Raw genomic sequence first — 22,750 nt, 5'->3', positions numbered from 1 at the left:
CATCAGTAGAAATTTGCCAGAGGCTTTGGTGACGTGGACCCTGTTACCTTTCTTCTCTCAAACACATGGTTGATCTGAATGCTGAGCTCTACCACTGAAATAGAAACTTAATCAAAATTAGGGAAAGGACCTGATCAGTTTCTCCTCTGGTAATTTCCCCTTCCCCCTTCCCCCTTCTTCAATTCCCCAGTCTGGTTTCTTACCCCTTCTCCTCACCTGCCTATCACCTCCTCCAGGGGCCCCTCCTCCTTCCCTTTCTCCTATGGTCCACTCTCCTCTCCTATCAGATTCCTTCCTCTCCAGCCCTTTACCATTCCCACCCACCTGGCTTCACCCATCACCTTGCGGCCATCCTCTGTCTCATACCCCCGCCACCTTTTTATTCTGGCATCTTCCCCCTTCCTTTCCAGTCCTGATGAAGGATCTTGACCAGAAATGTCAAGTGTTCGTTCATTTCCATAGACGCTGCCTAACCAGCATTTTGTGTGTGTTGGTAAGGATCTTCTGATCCTTTTATACCGTGTAAAACTCCAATCCCTTTTAAAGGTAACCAACAGTGTCCACACTACTCGCAGCGCAGCCTCATCAATGACTTATAACTGTGAAATAATGTCCTCGGTACTCGGTGTCCTGACTGATGAATATGTGACGAATAGCTTGGTGTTTGTATTTCTGCAGTGTATAGACAACATACGGTGCAATGGCTTGATGACCAATGTCTTTGAGGAATATTCAAAAGTAACCGTGCCTCATATGATAAGGTAAGTGTTTTCTCAGGGTGATTCCTGCCAAAGTGGGCTCAGTGGGAGGATCTAGTGAGAAATCTCAAATGTGCTGTCCACAGTTCTCCTGCAAGGGCCATTCCTTGCTGGGAAGGCTAGATGATACAGATTGAAACTCTCTGATTGTAATGATAAAGATGTACACGGAACATCAAAATGTACAGTGTAATGCATTGTTTGCATTGAGGATGTGCTGGGGGCAGCCTGCAACTGTTACCACACCTCCAGCAACAACACAGCATGCCCACAAGTTGCCATCTCTAACCGGTACGTCTTTGGACTGTGGGAGGAAACTGGAGCACCCGGAGGAAACCCACGCGGTCACAGGGAGAACATACAAACTCCTTACAGGCAGCGGCAGGAATTGAACCCCATAACATGTTATGCTAACTACTTGTTAGATATATGGGTCATGACCTAAAGAAGAATGGCTGGAATCGCTTAGCACTTTAGTGCAAGGGTTTTATTAGGTGCATCAAAAATCAAACTTACAAAAATGAGTGAAAATAGCGAAAGGAAAACTGCTAATATTTAGAAAAGATATCCTGCAGACAATAACTATCATTCATGATTAAACCCAGTGACATGTTGCTGAAGTGCCAAAGGTTATGGAATGGTGATCAGTATCGATCTCTTCCTCAGATCTGACGTCAGACTTCACAGTGACGACTCTGACATCTGCTTCAGTAAGACGCTGAACTCCTGCAAGGTTCCGCAGATTCGCTACGCCAGCGTGGAGCGGCTGCTGGAGAGGCTTACGGACCTGCGTTTCCTCAGCATTGACTTCCTCAACACCTTCCTTCACACTTACCGAATCTTCACTACAGCTCTGGTGGTCCTGCAGAAACTAACGGACATCTACAGAAAGCCTTTCACCTCCATCCCCGTCAGGTAGGTCGGGGAGAGGGTCCAGAGGAGGTTCATGAGAATTATCCCGGGAATGACGGGGTTAACGTGTGAGGGACATTTTTGATGTCTCCAGGCCTGTAGTCATTGGAGTGTAGAAAAATGAGGGAGGGGGTTCTCATTGAAACATATTGAATATTGAAAGGCCTAGGTGGAGTGGATGTGGAGAGGATGTTTTCAATAGTGGGGGATGTTTAGGACCAGGGGGCACAGCCTCAGAATAGGACATCATTTTAGAACAGAGGTGAAGAGAAATTTCTTTTGTCAAAGAGTGCTACAGCACAGAAACAGGTCCTTCGACCCATCCAGTCCGCACCAAACTATTAGTCTGCCTAGTCCCATCGACCAGCACCTGGACAATACCCCTCCCATCCATGTACTTATCCACATTTCTCTTAAGTGTTAAAATTGAACACACCCATTTGAAGCTCGTTCCACACCTTCACCAGCCTCTGAGTGAAGAAGTTCCCCTTACATATTTACCTTTTCATCTTTAACCTCTGACCTCTAATTCTAGCCTTATCAGCCGCAGTGGAAAGACATTAACCCTAACCTATTTGCATCTTTTAGCTTGGCTTACATTTATGCTCGTATCACAGAATAGCTATTGTCCTCATTCAAAGCAGATCTTATTTTATATCAGGCCAGGATATCCCCCTTTTGCTTTTCGCTTTGGAGTGAAGGAGGATGAGAGGTGACTTGATAGAAGTGTACTGTATAAGATGATAAGAGGCGGACAACCAGGGACTTCTTCCCAGGGTGGAAATGGCTATTATGAGGGGGCTTAATTTTAAGGTGATTAGTGGAAAATATAGGTTGGGGGGGGGGGATGTCAGAGGTAGGTTTTTTTACACAAAATCAGCTCCATCATGAGCACTAGCCTCTGTAGTGTCCAGGGCATCTTCAGGGAGTGATGACTCAAAAAGGTGGCATTCATCATTAAGGACCCCCACCACCCAGGACATGCCCTCTTCTCATTGCTACCATCAGGAAGGAGGTCCAGAAGCCTGAAGGCACACACTCAAATATTCAGCAACAGCTTCTTCCCCTCTGCCATCCAGTTTCTGAATGGACATTGAACCCATGAATGCTACCTCACTCTCACCACAGGCCACACATATATATATTTACTGTACCATAATTCTGTTTTTTTCTCTCTATTACGTATGATAGATTCTTAGAGCATGAAGGGATATGGGGAGAAGGCAGGGGATTGGGGCTGAGAGGGAAAATGGATCAGCCATGAAGAAATGGCGGAGCAGACTCGATGGGCCAAATGGCCTCATTCTGTTCCTCTCTCTTATGGTCTAATGGTATTGCATTGTACTGCAGCCACAAAGTCATATGCTGGAGATATTAAACTTGATTCTGATTCGAGTTTTTGGGTGCGTGGAACACCCTTTCAGGGGTGGTGGGAGAGGCAGATTAAGGACATTTAAGGGGTGTTAGATAGGTAAATGGATGATCGGAAAATGGGGGGTAATGCGGGAGGGAAGAGTCAAATTGATCTTGGAGTAGGTTAGAAGGTTGGCACAACATTGTGGGCCAAAGGGCCTTTACTGTGTTGTAATGTTCTATGTTCTATAATTGTAAACTTCATCAGCAGATAGAGTATATCGTTCACTTACTGAAAAGTTAAACATTAGATCATAAGCTTGAGATATAGGAGCAGAATTAGGCCATTCAGCCCATTGAGTCTGTTTTGCATATTAAATTATTCAAGATATCTGGAACAAGGTAGAACACTTTCTAAATTGGGAGAAAATTCAAAAATCCAAAGTGCAATGAGACTTGGTAGTCTTCATGCAGGATTCCCTAAAGGTTAACTTGCTGGAGATTCGGTGGTGAAGAAGACAAATGCAATGTTACATTCATTTCGAGAGGACTAGAATATAAAAACAAGGATATAATATTGAGGCTTTATAAGGCACCTCTGTGGCCTCACTTTGAGTATTGTGAGCAGTTTTGGGCCCCTTATTTAAGAAAAGAATTGGAAAGGGTTTAGAGGAAGTTCACAAGAATGATTCTGGGAATGAAAGGCTTGTCACATGAGGAACAGTTGAAGGTTCTGGGCCTTTACTTGCTGGAATATAAAAGAATGAGGGGAGATCAAAATGAGATCTATAAAACATCTAAAGACCTAGATGGAGTAGATTTGACAAGGATATTTCCTATGGTGAGGGAGTCTAGGACCAGAGGACATCCCTCAGAGGGATGTTCATTTAGAATGGAGATGAGGTGGCTGAGGGTGGTGAATCTGTGGAATTTGTTGCCACAGGTGGCTGTGGAGGCCAGGTCATTGGGTGTATTTAAGGCAGAAGTTGATAGGTTCTTGATTAGTCAGGGTGTGAAAGGTTATGGGGAGAAGGCAGGAGAATGGGGTTGAGAGGAAAATGGATCAGCCATGATGAAATGACAGAGCAGACTCGATGGGCTGAATGGCCTGATTATGCTTCTATGTCTTAAGGTCTTATATTCTTAGATACATAGTTTGTGTATAACTAATCTAAATGTTTACATTTGATAATCATAGTTAACATTTATCTATTGAGATATATTGAGAGGCTTATTCCAGTTGGATTGTTTTAATTAATCAATTTACCTGTTCGCTTTTCATTCACAGATCACTGGAACTGTTTTTTGCATCAAATCAAAGCAACCGATTAGAACACATGAATGACGGGAAATCCCCGCGACTGTCCCGTAAATTTTCATCGCCTCCTCCACTGTCGTTGTCTCGAACCAGCTCGCCTGTCCGGACGCGGAAACTGTCGCTCAGCTCCCCTGTGAACTCCAGAGCAGGTGCTCTTGACCTTTCCACATCGTCCACGACGGGAGCAACCTTTGCTCACAGCACAACAATCTCTCCACCTCCCATGGCAAGCAAAGTACCTTTGGATCTGAGCAGAGGTCTGTCATCCTCAGACCAGTGTCCTCTGTCGACAGAAGAGAATTCAGAGCGGCCCTGCATTGATATCTGTAACAAGCTGAGAAGAAGCATCAGGAGAGGTACAGAAAATGCTTATTTATTTGTTTATCAAATAATTGTTTGCCTGTTTACTGTATCCAGTGCTCCCAATGTGGCCTACTCCACAGCAGGGAGACCCCACCTAAATTAGGGTTCAAAGTTCAAAGTAAACCTTATTATCAGAGTAATACATGTCACCACATAAAACCCTGAGATTCTTTTTACTATGGACATACTTAGTAACTCTAAACAGGATCAATGAACATCAAACTGTGCAAATGCAAATATAAATAAATAGCAATAAATAATGAGTATGAAATAACATGAAATGAAAGAGCATGAAATAAACAAGATGAGGAGTCCTCGAAGTGAGACCATTGGTTGTGGGAACGCCAGATATAGACTGAATGTAGTTATCCCCTGTTGGTGGTTGCCTCATCGAGGTTGCATTCTTGATGCAGGGTTGCACCGGGCAACCCGTCTGGCTGATATATGCTGCTTCGCACTCACAGGGAATCCTGTGAATGGCAGCCTGTCTTCCCTATATTTCCATAGTTCCTGGAAGGATCGCCAGAATCCTGAAGAGATCCCAGATTAATACCATCAACAAGCCCGTAAGGAAGCTCAAATCACAACTTCTACTGGTCAGAGATGATCTGGGACTCAGGTCGACTGGCATTTACAGGATTCCCTGTGAATGTGGAGCAGTGTATATAGGCCAGACGGGACACATGGTGGAAACACGCATCAAGGAGCACAAGGGGTGTATCAATCTGGGTTACCTGGAGAAATTGGCAGTAGCAGAACATTGAATTTCCCAAGGGCCACAGGATTGACTTTGACGGCACAAAACTACTGTGCCATGTCAATGGCTTTTGGGTCCACCTGGTAAAGGAAGAACTGGAATTTGATTGTAAACAAGGTGGGATAGCGGAAACCTGATTGGATGAGGACTAACCAATCAGGAGGGATGGATGATGGAGGTATAAATACCACCGGACTAGACATGCCCAGGCATCATCCCTGATGGAGATGGCAGAGTTTGACCCGCACCCGGATGGAGCCCGAGAAGTGTTTATTCATTCTTTTAATTGATTTTATCATTGCCATTAAATTGTTGTTATTAGGCAGCCAATGGGTTAATTTGTTTTGGAAATAATCTCTTTCCTTATTTATCCCTTAACTTATATTTGTCATTCTTGGTGTGCAGGACAAATGCTGAAGCTGAAGGTAACATGACTCACAGATATCCTTATAGAGAAGGTTAAATTGTATGGAAACATACAAACTAGGGTGGGTACACCCTGGAATTTAGAAGCTGAAAGTATTGGAATATTGTGTTCAGTCCTGGTCAACTCATTATAAGAAGGATGTAGAAGCTTTGGAGAGGGTGCAGAGGAGATTTATCAGGATGCTGCCTGGATTAGCGAGCATGACTTATGAGAATAGGTTGAGCGAGCTAGATCTTTGCTCTTTGGAGCAAAGGAGGATGAGAAGTGATATGATGGAATGTAAAAGATGATATAAGAATAGATAGAGTGGATAGCCAGAAACATTCTGCCAGGGTAGAAATGGCTAATAGGAGAGAGCATAATTTTAAGGTGTTTGGAGGAAAGTACAGGGTGGGATGTCAGATGTACGTCCTTTACACAGAGAGTGGTGGGTGCATGGAACACGCGACCAGAAGTGGTGATAGAAATAAATGCATTAAGGGCATTTAAGAAACTTTTAGATAGGCACATAGATGACAGAAAAATGGAGGTCTACATAGGAGGGAAGGGTTAGATTTATCTTGAAGCAGGTTGAAAGCTTGATGTAATATCATGGGCTGACGGGTCTGTTCTATGAAGAGGGATTTGATTTCTTTTGTAAAACATTAGCAGGACTGATGAAGTGAGATGATATGATAGCTGTGGACCTCCAGGAAATGTTTGATAAATTGCCACATTATAGGTTTGTCATCCAATTAGACACTAAGGGGATGTACAATAGATTCTGGTTAATTTGGGACATACTGGAGCCAATACATTTTGGCCCAATTATGTAGTTTCCTCAATTAGCTGAAGTTTCATGGAAATAGTTAAAAAGGTATAAAAAAGACAAACTACCACTTAACTGAGTGACATATTGTGTACTTAAATGAAATACAGAATAAATTAGAACACCATCACTACTACTACAGTATCAGAATCAGAATGTTAAAACAATGCTGCCTTCTGAAGTACCCATAGCTGTGACCGTGGATTTCATCTGATGATTCCCATCGGAGCTGCATGCAAAGTGTCGCCACTTAATGGTGATGTCTGACTGTGTCATATAAAACTGTGTATTAGTTCCTAACAGTTATCGATGGAGGAATTCATCCAGTCTACACTGCTGTGTATGGGGTAGATAGATAGATAGATATACTTTATTGATCCCAAGGGAAATTGAGTTTCATTGCAGCCGCACCAACCAAGAATAGAGCATAAATATAGCAATACAAAAACCACAAACAATCAAACAACAAAATGCAAACTATGCCGGATGGAAATAAGTCCAGATGGAAATAAGTCCAGGACCAGCCTATGGGCTCAGGGTGTCTGACCCTCCACGGGAGGAGCTGCAAAGTTCGATGGCCACAGGCGGGAACAACCTCCCATGACGCCCAGTGTTGCATCTCGGTGGAATATGGACGGGGTCCAACAGCAAAAAGTTCAATATCCGGTCTACAAGCACGTTCCTCGATCGTAATATGACCCAGATTGCACCGTCCGTTGTTAACCAGAACAGTAAGCACCCAACTCCTTTACACTTACCGCTCTCAGTGCACTTCCGGTCAGCCCGAATGGTCTGGAAGCCGTCCATGGAAAAGTTTTGATTGGGTATGTCTTCGTGCAGCCCCGTTCCAGTGAAACACATAACACTACACTCCCGAAATGTTCTCTGACACCTGGCTAGCACCATCAACTCGTCCATTTTATTACCCACCGAACTCCTCTTCTCCGTAAGTCTCTGTTGTCTCGACCGGCTCCTCTTTCCTCGCCTTTGTGATCCCCCTCTGCATCCTCTGTGTGTTTTCCTCCAGATTTCAGCAGGGGTGTCCGCCGCTCTGCTCGCTAAACTGGCTGGCATAAGCGCAATCAGCTGATCCCTGGAATATACAATGCAACCATGCTTCTGCCCCGCTAATGAGTGGTGTCTTCTGGTGAAGGGGCTTGTCATGTCCGTTCTGGGGCAGCTCACGCATCATTGGTCCCCACTGGACACTCAGCTCTCACCTGTGGCTCCAGGTAGATGTTAGCATGCGACAATGGCCACGTCCCAGTACATCGCCTCGACGGGTGGGCTAAACCAATTGAGATTAGCCAGTGGGTCTTTTACCCCGGTGAAATAGGGACATGCTGTCCTAGCATGTGAAGTCAGTTTCAGCAGACTGGGCGGATGAGATCAATGGTGAGATCCAAAGGCCAAGAAGGCAATTCTGCAAAGCTTCGTGGAGAGCAATTGGCATGATAAGGCACAGAAGTCATGCTCATCCAGGCAACCAAGGAATACCACAGTCTGTGATGAACTACTCATACCACTGGACTTCTGACGTCAAGACAGTGGAACTGCCCAGTGCAAAGTCTTTTCCACTTTAAAAAAAACTCTGCTGCCAGTTCCAATGGCATCGTTGGATATGACTGATACCAACATGCTGCTGTGTTCTTTTGACTGATTGAAAATGAAGAAAATTAGTGGAGACACCTAGTGGAGAGTTTGGACCCTTCATACAATCCTTCCATGATTGCATCCTCCAAATCTTAATTTTCATTGTAGCATTCAAGATGTAGCATTCATACCTTCAAAGTCTTTGTAGTTTCTAATTCGTTGAAGTAGTGAAATAGTTTCATTTTCATTCCCGCCCATTGCTGACATCTTCAAGCCTAAATGCTTGAAACCACAGTGAATAAAACAATTTTAATTGTCTTACAGCTTATTTCTCGCCAATTATCAGTGATAAAAATCACTGCTTTTTGAACAGAAACACATGCAACTGGCGCTATTTAAAAACTGTTTGCTCTAATCATAATGTCTAACAACCACACAAGTTTATGCAATTGATGTTAGTTAGAAACTCTTCGGCAATAGTCTGCTGTCCCAATTAAGCAGCATAGCGTCCCAAATAAACAGAGAGAATTCCTGGCTATTTTCTCGACTAGTTTTTATTCTTTAAGGGTTGTCCCAAATAAATAGCTGACCCGGTTAACTGATGGACCAATTAACCAGAATCCACTGTATTACCAAGGTGAGAAGACAGGCGAAGTGACTGGAACCAGAGACAAGGAGTGAAAGATTGTTTTGGGTTGGAGGAGGTGGACTCCAGTGGTCAGTACTAAGATCAATGTTTCCCTCGATACTGATTCATGACTTGGGCAAAGATGTGCAGGGCACAATTAACAAATTGGCAGATGATACAAACTTGGAGGTATAGTGAAGTGTGAAAAAGATGGTAAAATTGTTTGAGAAGATGTAGAGAGGTGGTGGAAGGTACAGGAGATAAAATATTATATGGAAAAGTGTAAAACTTTTACATTTTGCTTGCAAGGAAGAGAAGGGATGTTATCTGGAGCAGACAATTCTAAAAGAAAAGGTATTAGGTCTCAAAGACTGCATGAAGATAAGACTTGCAGGGACAATGTAGGAGCCAGATCTGTTCTCTTTGAAACAAAGAAGGTTGCAAGGAGATCTGATGGAGATAATTAAATTCATAAAGTGCAAGACCAGGATAGATTATCCGCTTCCATTGATAGAAGGATTCGTAACTTGGATGACATGAAAATGAAAATTACTAGGGGGGATTAAAAACTAAAACTGGAATGAGGGTTTATTTGTTTTAATCACATATAGGTTCTGGAATAGAGTGTCAGCATATTGATGAAAACATCTTTAATTTTGATGTTGAAACTGGGGTTGGGTGAAAGTAGGGTGTGGCAAAGACAGGGGAGTGAGACAAGCTAGTTTGCTATTACATAAACTCAAAGGCCCCCTTCTCCACTGTTAGTCCCCTGGATTCATTCCTCTGGTTCTGGCCTCCTGAACACCACTCCAACACCAGCAGTTATGTCTGAGGCTGCTTTAACAATACTCTTTGGGACCCTCTTTGCCTTTCTGCCTTTATCTCCTCTTTAAATGAGGTTCTTAAAACATACCTTGTTTATCAAGAGTTTATATCTTTGTAGCTTGGTGTCAAATTTGTGTAGTATCATCTTTGCGAAGTGTGACGCCAAAGGCACCATAGATGTTGCTGCTTGCAGATAAAAACTTCTTTTGCAATGTAGAATATAGGCAGAGCTCAGAAGGTGGAAATATAATGAATGAATTATTATCAACTCTTCAGCATTGCAATAGGATGTGGACAATTAAGGATTCTTTTATTTTCAAAAAAAACCTGTAATGCTCTTCAGCCTAATGTAATTGTATGTCACAGTGAGGTCATGGACCATAGCCATAAGACCTTAAGACATAGGAGCAAAATTAAGCCATTCAGCCCATCAAGTTTGCTCTGTGATTTGTTCATGGCTGATTTATTTTCCGTCTTAACCTCACTCTCCTGCCTTCTCCCCATAACTTTTGATGCCCTTATTAATCAAGAACCTGTCAACCTCTGCTTTAAATACACCCAATGACTTTACCTCCTTAGCTGTCTGTGGCAATGAATACCACAGATTCACCACCCCGTAGATAAAGAAATTCCTCCTCATTTCTGTTCTCAGGGGATGTCCTTCTATTCTGAGGCTGTGCCCTATGCACCTAGTCTCCCCCACTATAGGAAACATTCTCTCTACATCCACTCTATTTACCCTTTCAATATTTCGTAGGTTTCAAGGAGATCCCTCATCATTCTGCTGAACTCCAATGAGTACGGGCCCAGGGCCATCAAATGCTCCTCATGTGTTAACCCTTTCATTTCCAGGGTCATTCTCATAAACCTCCTCTGGACCTCCGCTAGACTTTTCTCACGCACCTTTCATGCAGCTGAATCTCTCCCTCACAGATTAAAACACTCAGACATCTATGGAAGTAACACACACAAAATGCTGGAGGAACTCAGCAGGTCAGGCAGCATCTATGGAAATGAATAGATAATCAACATTTTGGACCGAGACACTTCTTGGGGACCGAGAAGGAAGTGGGAAGATGCTGGAATAAAAAAAGGTTGGGGGAGGGGAAGGAGTATAGCCAGAAAGTGATAGATGAAACCAGACGGGTGGGAAAGGTCAAAGGTTGGAGAAGAAGGAATCTGATAGGAGAGGAGAGTGGACTATAGGAGAAAAGGAAGGAGGAGGGGAACCATTGGGAAATAATAAGCAGGTGAGAAGAGGTAAAAGGTCAGAGTGGGGAATAGAGGAAGTGGGGTGGGGGGAATTTGTTTTACCGGGAGGAGAAATTTATATCCATGCCATCAGGTTGGAGGCTACCCGGACAGAATATAAGGTGTTGTTCCTCTACCCTGACACAAGAGGAGGCCATGGATCGACATGTCAGAATGGGAATGCGATTTGGAATTAACAGGTTTGGCTTCTGGGAAGCCCCACTTGTGGCAAATAGTGCAGTATGTTCGATGAAGCAGTCCCCCAATTTACAACAGGTCTCACCAATGCAGAGGAGGCCGCAACGGGAGCACCGGACACAATAGACAACACCACAGATTCGCAGGTGGAGTGCTGCCTCACCTGGAAGAAACTGAAAGTGGTTTAAAATTTGTGGAACAGTGATACTCATTTAAAAAAAACTAAATTAACACTTCATGCTTGGCATACTCAGGACTGCGACAGAAATATTGTGTTAGACACGATCCCCTCAGACAACAGCTACTCAGAATTGATGGTAAGATGTGTACCTACAGCCTTTAGATAAGCTACTCAGAGTAGTTGCATTGTGTGTAGGAAAGAGCAAAGGCCAGCAATGGGAGTCAGCTGTAGTTGTAGACAAACAAAGACTTGCTTTCCTGATCTTGACACCAGTGTTGAATTTTTCTGGAGATGATTTTCTGCAGAGTTTTTCCTTGTTCAGTTGCGAAACTCCAAGGAAACTCAGCTGCACCCTGTTTATGATGATGGAACAGGGAAGAATCACGGAAATGCACTCCCATTGATCAGGTTGAACCAGTGCCTTATAATCTATGAAGGAGAGTGAATTTCCCCAAACGTTCACTGTGAAATTAATCTGAAATTGTACAATTCTCTTCTCTCAGATTTAATATCATTGACACATGTTGTGAAATTTGTTGTTTTGCAACAGCTGTGCAATGCAGTACATAGAAGATACTATAATTTACAATTAGAAATATATATACTGTATGAAATTTTAATTTAATAAATGGTGCGAAAGAGAGCTAAACGAGTCTTGCTGTGGTAGTTCCAGGGAGCATCCAATATTCCTTACAAAACTCCAAATGTTGAAGCTTGTCCATCAGGAAAAGAGAATCAAAACCCTAATTTGGTGCAGGAGTTTATGAGAAAAATTCACTTTCCGAAATCTATTATAACGGCAACAGTGATTGCATTGCAGGATTCCAGTGAATTCCTGATTATTTGAACTCCGTGATGTGATTACAGTCTTGCAGTTCACCAACAGACACCGCTGATCCTCTCTTGGAAAGGTTTTATTATTTCCAATTGGTATGAGGTAGTGTGGATTGGCGGCTGCTAGTCACACTGCTCGAGATCAGCCTCGCTGAGCAGACTCAAGAATGCCTGATGACGCTTTTAATGTGGTTGCGGTGAAGATCAAAGACAAGACAGCTGTACCGCAAAGTGTGCAGAAAATTATATATTAATCGCTTAGAACAGGGGTTTCCAACCTGGGGTCCACCGGCCCCTCGGTTAATGGTGGAGGTCCATAGCATAAAATAAGGTTGGGAACACTTGCCTTGGAGAGACCCTGGTGACATTTTTGTAGCCATACCTTGAGCCTAATCTAAATTAGATGGCAATGAGACAACCGTGCACGTGGTGCGCGCGGACACACACACACACACACGCGACGAACAGCATTGACCTGTTTGACATATACTGTATAATGTAATGTTATCAAGATGGTCATCATTGACATGGTAGTATAGTGGTTGGTGTAACGTTTCACAGCACCAGTGATTGAGGAGTTTTGTACAGTCTTCCTGTGACAATATAGATTTCCTTCAGGTGCTCCAGTTTCATCCCACATTCCAAAGTTCAAAGTAAATTTTATTATCAACATATATATTTGTCACTATATCCAGCCCTGAGAGTCATCGTCTTGTGAGCACACTCGATAAATCTATAGAATAATTACCATAACAGAACCAAAGAAACACCACCCAACTAGGGCATTCAACCAGAGTGTACAAGAAAACAAACTGTACAAATACAAAAGAAGAAATAATAATAACAAATAAATAAGCAATTAATATCAATAGCATGAGATGAAGAGCTTTTGAAAATGAGCCCATAAGTTGTGGGAACATTTCAATGATGGGGCAAGTGAAGTTGAGTGAAGTTATCCCCTTTGGTTCAAGAGCCTGATGGTTGAGGGGTAATAACTGTTCCTGAACCTGGTGGTGTGAGTCCTGAGGCTCCTGTACCTTCTTCCTGATGGCAGCAGTGAGTCAAAGACAAAGTAAATTTTTTTATCAACGTACCTATATGTTACCACATGCTACCCTGAGATTCATTTTCCTGCAGGCATTTACAGGAAAATCAAGGAATACGATAAATTTTATGAAAAAATATACATAAATATTGACAAACAACTAACGTGCAAAAGAAGAAAGAAGTTCAGAATGTGGTGAGTGAGGTTATCCACGCTGGTTCAGGAACCAGATGGGTGTAGGGTAATAACTTTCTGAACCTGTTTCTGTCTCTGAGAGAGGGAATAAATTATTATCTTAATGGAGAGAGACAGGTGATGCGATGCACTTGTGGTCTGGGTTCAGTTCCCACTGCTGTCTGCCAGGGTACATCAGCCATGAATAGCTGGGTTGGGTTGAAGTGCCTGATGGCCAAATCATCTCCTACTTCCTTGTGTTCTTGTTTATCACAGATGTTCTGCCTGGGGCGTTAATAGTGACACCATTCCTCAATGGGGTAGCTGAGATCTTTGGGATGCAGGGACGATACTAGCAAACACATGGCTCAGTACAGGACAAAATCTGTGGCACAGATAAAGCTCAAGCTGCACTTGTTACTTCGTTAGGAGGCATCTTTCTGCGAGTGATCCTAAATTGACCTCAGTGGCTGACCTGAGCAGTATCTTCTACAGACATTAGTCAGGGTACCAAAACAGATCGGTGCCCAATGAAATGCTTGCCAGGAACCCTCAAGTGTTTGAAGAATTTTAAAACTACAGGAAGGACCTTATTCCTAATTACATGTTCCATTCATTAATTTGTAGCCTGAGGAAAAGTACACACTCAGGACAACAAATACCTCTTCAGGTTTTAATTCCTTTATCTGTTTTAGATGTTTTTGTGCTGGAAGAGGGTCGCAAAACAAAATGAATGAATTTACAACCAATTCCTGCCATTACAATCTCAGTTTAACTTTTGATCCACATCCTTGGGTATCGACAAATTGCGTATGCAGTATACAAATACATAAAGCAAACCGCACAAAACTAATACAGTAGTGGCAATTCGGAAAGAACACAATACAAACAACATTATAATCCCACCAACCCTGTACCTTATACATAGCAGCGAAAATGTAAGCAAATACATCTCATCTAAGGTGTCTACTACTTTTTAGTACACACATGCTGAACTTCCAAACAGAGGCTAAACACTCACGCTACACTGTTACATTCACAATCAGTCATGATACAATAAAGTTAGACAAAAGGTACACTTTGGCACAACTTTTACAAGATATTGGCTGGTAGTTAAACTACAGGAAGACTGACCTACTTGGACAGTAAAGAACTTTGCACAAGCCACACTGTCCAGTGCTGATACCTTCACTCGTGAAAGTCTAAAGCACCCACATTGTAAACCATGTCAAATTACCGATATTCTTGATTCGCCAACAAGCATAAAGGAATTCACATGTATATTGTCAATTAACACTCACTATTCCTCAGCATGCCCAGTATCTCTGGTAGGAACTTAATCCCAAAGCCCCACCAGCATCTTCTGCAGAAAACAAAAATGGTCTCCCCACTACCCCACGCGTGCCTAATGACATCACTGTCTCCACTTAAAGGCACAGACAACTATTCTAGCATTACCCGGATGGATGCCTAAGTACACTTTTAGCCATACTGAATAAAATTCGACGGTCACCCGGTTACAAATATGACACCAGTGACAGCATATTTTGAAGCAAGCATTTATTTTGTTCTAGAGTAATGGAGTGGAAAGTTATGCTTGTGGTGACACGTGATGGTTTAATGAGAGTGATGGAAAAGGTGAAGTGACTATGTAAGAGGTCAGAATGAAAGAAAATGCAAGCTATCTGCAGATACTGGAAATCCAAAGTAACACACACAAAATGCTGGAGGAACTCAGCAGGTCAGACAGCATCTGTTTATTCCTCCCCATAAATGCTGCCTGACCTGCTGACAACACTCACAACACGCTGGAGGAACTCAGCAGGTCGGGCAGCATCCATGGAAACATCGACTGATCATTTCCACGGATGCTGCCCGACCTGCTGAGTTCCTCCAGCGTGTTGTGAGTGTTGCTTTGACCCCAGCATCTGCAGATTATTTTGTGTTTACTGATCTGCTGAGCTCCTCCAGCACATTGTGTGCATTGCTCTAGATTTCCAGCATCTGCAGTACCACTTCTGTCTAAGATTTCTAGGATACTGCCTGGATTAGAGATCATGTCCTATGAACAAAGGTTGAGTGAGCTAGGGCTTTACTCTTTGAAGTGAAGAAGGATTAGAAGTGTACAAGATGATAAGAGGCATTGGTAGAGTTAAAAGCCAGAGACTTTGTAATGAGCTCTTCGGGCTTGTGTGAGGAGTTGGACAGCATTAGGTTGAGGTTTTTGTAAAGCAATCTCCTGGAGCTTTCTGCTTAAGCTTGTTAAGTTTACTTTGATAGGCTCAGGGATCTTGTGTTACTTGTATATGCATAAGCCCGATTCGCACTAATCGCAGGGTCATAATTTTGAGAATGTTACGTCCAGCGGTGTCACAGCCGAACCATCGATGTTCTGCTGGAATTCTTATGAATAAACTCTGCTCGGTGCCTCTATACTGGAATATGTCTTTCCTCCACACCTGGGTTCTGACATGCCAGCGCATATAGTGACAAACTCCCCCACAACCCCCTTGTGACCTACACAAGTCCATGTCTGCTCAGGTACAATGAAAAACATACTTGCTGCAGCATCTCAGGAGCAAGCCACCATGTAGGCAGCGTTCACAAGAGAAGCATAAATTGGATGCAACTTTTACAAGGAAGAAAACATTTAGAATAAAAAACACAAAGTCCATTTTAATGCAAAATGGTTAAACTCTGGTGACTAGTGTTGTGCCATTTGGTTCAAGAAGTGAACAATTGACGAGAAGTTCTAGAACTTGTTGGTGTGGGTCTTCAGGGTCCTGTACCTTCTGCTTGATGGTACCTGCAAGAAACTCGCGTTGTCTGGATGGTGAGGATATTTGGTGATGTATGTTACCCTCTTGAGGCAGCACCTCCTGCAGATACTACCGATGGTAGGGAGGGACGTGCCTGTGATATGCTGGACCGAGTTCACTAATCTTCATCAATTGTGGGATGGAGTTTAAGAGCCGAGAGGTAATGTTACAGCTATATAAGACCCTGGTCAGGCCCCACTTCGAGTACTGTGCTCAGTTCTGGTGGCCGCACTACAGGAAGGACGTAGAAACCATAGAAAGGGTGCAGAGGAGACTTACAAGGATGTTGCCTGGATTGGGGAGCATGCCTTATGAGAATAGGTTGAGCGATCTCAGCCTTTTCTCCTTGGAGCGACGGAGGATGAGAAGTGACCTGATAGAGGTGTATAAGATAATGAGAGGCATTGATTGTGTGAGTAGTCAGAGGCTTTTTCCCAGGGCTGAAGTGGATAGCACGAGAAGGCATAGTTTTACTGTGGTTGGAAGTAGATCCAGAGGAGATGTCAGGGGTAGGTTTTTTACGCAGAGAGTGGTGAGTGCGTGGAATGGGCTGCCGGCGGTGGTGGAGGCGGAAATGATAGGGTCTTTTAAGAGACTCCTGGATAGGTACATGGAACTTAGAAAATTAGAGGGCTATGGGTAAGCCTAGGTAGTTCTAAGGTGGGGACATGCTCAGTACAGCTTTGTGGGCCGAAGGGCCTGTATTGTGCTGTAGATTTTCTATGTTTCTAATCTGTCACTGCTTGTGTTCTTGTGCATTTGAATTCAATTTTAAGATAAAGATTAACTTCATTTGTCACATGTACATTGAAATATTAAGCATCCAGTGAAATGCATCGTTTGCGTCAAATCAAATCAGCTGTGCTGGGCAGCCCACTAGAGTCATCATGTTTCCAGCACCACCGTAGCCTAACCATACGTCTTTGGAATGGGGGAGGAAAATGGAACATGCGGAGGAAACCAACGTGGTCACAGGGAAAGCATACAAACTCCTTACAGACAATGGCAGGATTCGAACCCTCGCTGTAAAGTTTGTGCTAACCACTATGCTACTGTGTCAATTTGTAAACACACATGCAACACAATTGTGTACAAAAAATTCAACTAAATATATGGATTTCTCTCTGAAATAAGTTCTGCAGTGGATACCAAAATTGTAAAATCCTTGCAAGTATTTGTCATTATAAATATCTTCTAATAATCTTATTTATGATTTCTGCATTCACTGCAGAACCCATTTTAGAGATAAGTACATAACTTTTGTACAACGTAGCAGCACAGCTATGTGCCGTAATCTGCAGGTGTTTTTCATGTACCTCTTAGAAACAATTCTCCAATTGCCAAATGAATTTCAATTTTAGCAATGGTTTAATTAATGTCACCAGGATCAGAGTTAGAATGCTTATCATTTAGTGTCCATCTATTTGCCGTTCACTGCACTATAAGCTGGTAGGATTAAGAATGTCTTTTGTGTATTTAAACAATGCAGTTCACTCTGGTGCGATGGGACCGGGCTGCAGGGAGATGGACAACGTACGGTGCTCCGTGTCTCCTGCCTCAGCATTCGCCATTGCCACGGCAGCAGCAGGACACGGGAGTCCGCCACCTGAAAACAATGCAGTGCAGGAGAAGTTCAGGCGCGTTTCCATGGGAGGTAAACAATACCTTCTCCATTTCATTCTATTCACTTCTGTGTCCCAACAATTCACATTACCCCTCTCAACCCCATTCTTCCACCTTCTCTCTGTAACCTTTGACACCCATACCAAACAAGAACCTATCAACTTTAAATATACCCAATGGCTTGGCTTCCACAGTCATCGGTGGCAATGAATTCCGCAGATTCGCCAACCTCCGGCTAAGGAAATTCCTCCTCATCTCTGTTTGAAAGGACCCCCCATATACTTTGAAGCTGTGCCCTCTGCAGACGACTGCGAATTGTTCCTGGAGACACTCCTCTGCCATAAATTGTGCTTTTAAGAATGGATCAATAATACATGAAAACCTGTCATTACTTTCTGAGACACTCTCGAGCAGTGATTCCCAAAGTGGGCAATATCACCCCTCTGGGGGGGGGGGGAGCAATAAAGGGGATTGTAGGTGGACATTCGTTTGCAAGGGGAGTAGCCGAGGGATTACAGGGATTATATTAATTTAAGAAATTAATGGCTTCTTATAAGCATTCGTTCTTCAGTGTCTCATAATTGATTACATTAATCGCATAGTCACCTCACCTCTTGCTAACCCACCGTTCTCTTAGACTTTGCTCAAAGCGCACTATAGTTGTTGAAAAGCAATGTGACAATTCTGTATTTGACAGATCATGTGAAATCTGGGCTGAAAAGATCATGTTATTTCTGGGCCCAACCAACCTGTGCATTATTGCTGTCCGCTACTGTAGTACAGTGTTAGCTAATACGATTCCTGTACTCTAATCATGCAGTGACATAATGGCAGTGAAGTAGGGTATGGTTTCAAATGGGTAGAGTTCAGAATCTGCCCTCTTGACTGGTTTTGACTGAATTTCTCTAGCCCATGGCCCAACTAAATTATTTCTGCCCCACTCTATGTACCTTCAAGCAGAGAATCAGGTTTTGCCTGAGCTATGATGTCATAACTTTCCCCTTTATTGATCGCAGCACTTGACATTGGACTTTAACAACAGGGGATTGACCGTGATCATCAATCTGTAATGAAAACGACAGAAGCAAACCAAACAAAAAAGAATTGTAGACAGTATAGTGTGGAGTATCTGAAGTATGGATTTATACCAGCACCAAGCAGTCAACATGTCTTTTGAGTGAAAATGTCTTTTTTTCAAATGAGACAATGAAACCATACTGGCCCCATGAACATTTGAAGAAAATACACCCGGATAAAGCAAATGAGAACTTAGCTTATTTTCAGACACTATGTGAAAACTTACAGAAATAGAAAACACTTGAAAACATGTACGCCAGCACTTCACAACAAAACGGCAATGGTCTGCGTATTTCTTGCAACATTTCATTCCTCTTTGCTAAATCTGGCAAGCCCATATAATTGGTGAAGCACTGATTCTGCCAGCAGTAAGGGCAGTAATGAGTACAGTTTTGCACAAGTCACCAGATCAAGTAATTAAAGTGATTCTGCCCAGCGACAACTCTGTTCAAAGACAAATAAATGAAATGCTTGAAAATGTGGAAGGCACATTGTGCAATATGCATGATCTGCTCTGAAATTTGATGAGTCAGCTTGATTTTTGCTTCTTGGTTATGTTTCCTTTATAAAAGATGAAAGCATGGTACAAGAATGGTTATTTGCAAGGGGACTAGAAACATATGAAGGGGGAGTCAGTATTACAGGTTGTTGAGCAATTTTTCAAAGTGAAGGGCATTCTGCTCACCAGCTTCTTGATTGTGCAATAGATGGGGCACCATCAATGACAGGACACCACCGTGGGGTTATTAATTTCTTGAAAAAAGCTGTACCTAACATATTAACCATTCAGTGTGTAATTCACAGACAACATCTTGTTGCAAAAACCTTAGTGATCGGCTGCACAAATCATTAAATACTGTTATCACAGTGGTAAATAAAATCAGGTCCCATGTTCTCCATTCTCAAACTATTTCAAGAGCTTTGTATTGAGAATATTGAATTTTGGATGCTTGCTGTTGCACAAAGAGGTCAGCTGGCTCTCAAAATGCCTGAGACATTTTTATGTGCTTTTGAAACAGTGATAAAATTCTTTGAAGACTCAGAGGTTTCATTCAGTAATCAGCTCAAGAATATTAGGCATGACATTGCTTATTTGTCAGAATTATTCACAGAGTTTAATGAAATCAGTCTTCATTTGGAAGGAAATAATGTGAGTCTTATCAAAGTCAAATCAATCATTTCCACATTTCTGTCCAAGTTAACCTTATTTAAGTGCAACATTGGCTGATCCAACCTCTTCCAAGATCTGAGCCTCTCTGAGTTGGAAGAGAAAGAAAGAAAACCAGATGATGATCTTCAAGTATTCTGTGCCCACCTGGATGAGCTGCATAAAGACATGCCAGAGAGATTTCAGGATCGTCTCTCAAACCAAATTCCAGAAAGGGTAATAAATCTATTCCTGAACACTTGTAATGAGGAATTAACAGGAAGGATGAAGGCAGAACTGATCTCAATACAAAATGACTTTCAGCTGAAGCCAACGTTCAAAAAAATCATTTCAAGACTTTTGCTTGCAGAAATAAATCTGTGAACGCTATGCTGCCCAGCGGAAAAAGGTCAAGAATTTCTTTATTGCTTTTAAAACATAACATTTAGTGGAGCACAGTTTCAGTGCAGTTGCCCAACTTCTACAACTCTCTCCAGGGCTCTGCTATTTACTGTGCAAACTATTCATTTCCTTCACTGGCCTTATTTAGATTTTTTAGTGAGTAAGAGTGAGAGGTATGAAGAGAGAAAGAACCAGGGAGCACAGAGGGAGAGAAGAAAGAGTGAGTGAGAAAGGGAGAGATCCTGATAGTAGATATTTCCAAAAGGTACCATCCCATTACATGACAGGACTCTGCTCTGTCACACTAAAACTCTCCTTTTTCTTTTTGTTTTGTAGGATTTAGCAATTCAGAGCGCATGTGTGACAAAGAGTTTCTTATTCGCAGGGCAGCTACAAATCGTGTTTTGAATGTTCTTCGACACTGGGTGTCCAAGCACTCTCAGGTACAGCCTCTCTGAGCATTGAATCAATGCATACAATTTGAGCAATTCTTGTAAACATCTTACTATTCAACATATGTCCATTTTCCTGAAGTGCCTAGGTTGTATTGTTACCTGAACATTGTCTTAATATGTTTTGTGTTGAGGTGATCTCATTAACAAAAACTCTGCAACTGTCTAATTGGATGATCAGAATAAGTTCAAGTTTAATTGCCATTCAACTATACACATGCCTCCATCTAAACGAAAGAGCGTTTCTCTGGGTTCAAGGTGCAAAGCACAGTACATACATTCGCACATAGCACATATAGTTACGATAGTACATAGAGTCACAAAATAATGTTGCTACAAGTCTCTGAGTGGAATGGACAAGATTGATGATATGTGGGATGTTGTTGTGGAGCCATGTTTCTGCAAGAATTAGCACACAGCAGTACCTCATCTCATGCTGGCTTTATAGTACATTCACCACTCTCATGCTGCAGAGTTTTGTCAGAAGAAGCACTTATTACTTCACCAGTGCTGGGTAAAATAATTTATTTTAATATTTATATTAAATATCTGCATCACAAAGAACAACTTATGAGAACTATCTCAGTTAATCTAATTCTAACAACATTTCTTTGCTTTATCTGATGTAGTAAGTATTAAACTAAAAATTCAGCAAGGCGATACCTATCCTGCATTAAATCCTTGGGGAGGTTGTTTGTTATTCTGGAATGGTGGCCAAACCACTGATGGAATCAAATTAATTAGAGGCACTATCAGTCTGGTTGAATCAAGTCTGACAGCCCATCTATACTGCATACTCAAAATCTACGGCAAAAAGATAATAATTGCAAGATTTTAGGGCAAGTGTGTCTATAAGCATGGGCATGTTTTTGACAATTTGACAATCTATAAATAACCCAAAATGCTGACTGTTCAATCTCCTCCATAGATGCTGCCTGACTTGCTGAGTATTTTCAGCATTTTGTATATGTTGCTCTGGATTTCCAACATCTGCAGAATCTCTTGTGGTTATCACTCATTGCTGTGATGTAAACACATAAACTGGGAGCTAAAAATCCAGGTGAAGCAGCTGTTCATTTGCATTTCATCCAGTCTAGCGTATTGCATCCAGTGTTCACAATGTGGTCTCCTCTACACTGGAGAAACCAAACACAAACTAGGGAGCTGTTGTGTGGGAAACCCACACTCGGTCCTGAGATTTCTGTTTCATGTGTAGTGTATCTAGTGTAGTGTTTTTGGTGTCGCACTGTGGTCACCTCTACACTGTGGCCTTCTCTGCACTAGATTAGATGTTCTCGATTAGTGCATCCAGTCTGGTATATAGTGCATTCAATGTTCCCAGTGTGGTCTCATCTACACTGGAGAAACCAATCTCCAATGGGAGTTGTTATATGGGGAACCCACACTTAGTCTACAGGCGTGATCCTGAGATTTCTGCTCAATGCCATTTCAAATTCTCGATCCCCCTCCCATTTGGACCTGTCTGTCTGTGGCCTCTTCCACTGCCACAGGAGGTCCACTATAAACTGAATATCGCAGATCAATCCGCACTTCACAAACTTCTCGAATGAACAGTGAATTTGCCAACTTTAGGACAACTGCTCACCCATCATTGTCCGTGATCTCATTCATGCCCTTTTCTCAACATGTTTCTTTAAACCACCTTGCTAACAATCAGTGCTCATGGTCCTCTGTCCTAGCTCTGATATTTTTGATTTCCTCCTCACTCCTCTCCCATTCTGTAAACTTTCCACTCGTCCTCCCCCCACCCCACCCATCCACCCACTTCTGAGGAAGGGCCAGTG

The 22,750-nt window shown here is 42.5% G+C and overlaps 1 protein-coding gene across 4 annotated transcripts in view; it reads left to right on the top strand.

Annotated features, from left to right (window-relative positions):
- rasgrf2b (Ras protein-specific guanine nucleotide-releasing factor 2b) overlaps positions 1-22,750 on the top strand; it is a 169,079-nt gene that overhangs the window by 106,774 nt on the left and 39,555 nt on the right. For all 4 annotated transcript variants that reach the window (XM_072281289.1, XM_072281287.1, XM_072281290.1 and 1 more), the window contains 5 exons: positions 679-761; positions 1,425-1,673; positions 4,312-4,697; positions 17,734-17,898; positions 20,830-20,936. In XM_072281289.1, coding sequence (XP_072137390.1) covers positions 679-761; positions 1,425-1,673; positions 4,312-4,697; positions 17,734-17,898; positions 20,830-20,936 — 990 coding nt within the window. The remainder of the gene's footprint in view (positions 1-678; positions 762-1,424; positions 1,674-4,311; positions 4,698-17,733; positions 17,899-20,829; positions 20,937-22,750) is intronic.

The sequence above is a fragment of the Mobula birostris genome, chromosome 17 (assembly GCF_030028105.1).
Source record: "Mobula birostris isolate sMobBir1 chromosome 17, sMobBir1.hap1, whole genome shotgun sequence".
Lineage (NCBI taxonomy): Eukaryota > Metazoa > Chordata > Chondrichthyes > Myliobatiformes > Myliobatidae > Mobula > Mobula birostris.
Note: the sequence above shows the minus strand (reverse complement) of the source record. Positions and strands in the feature narration are given on the sequence as shown.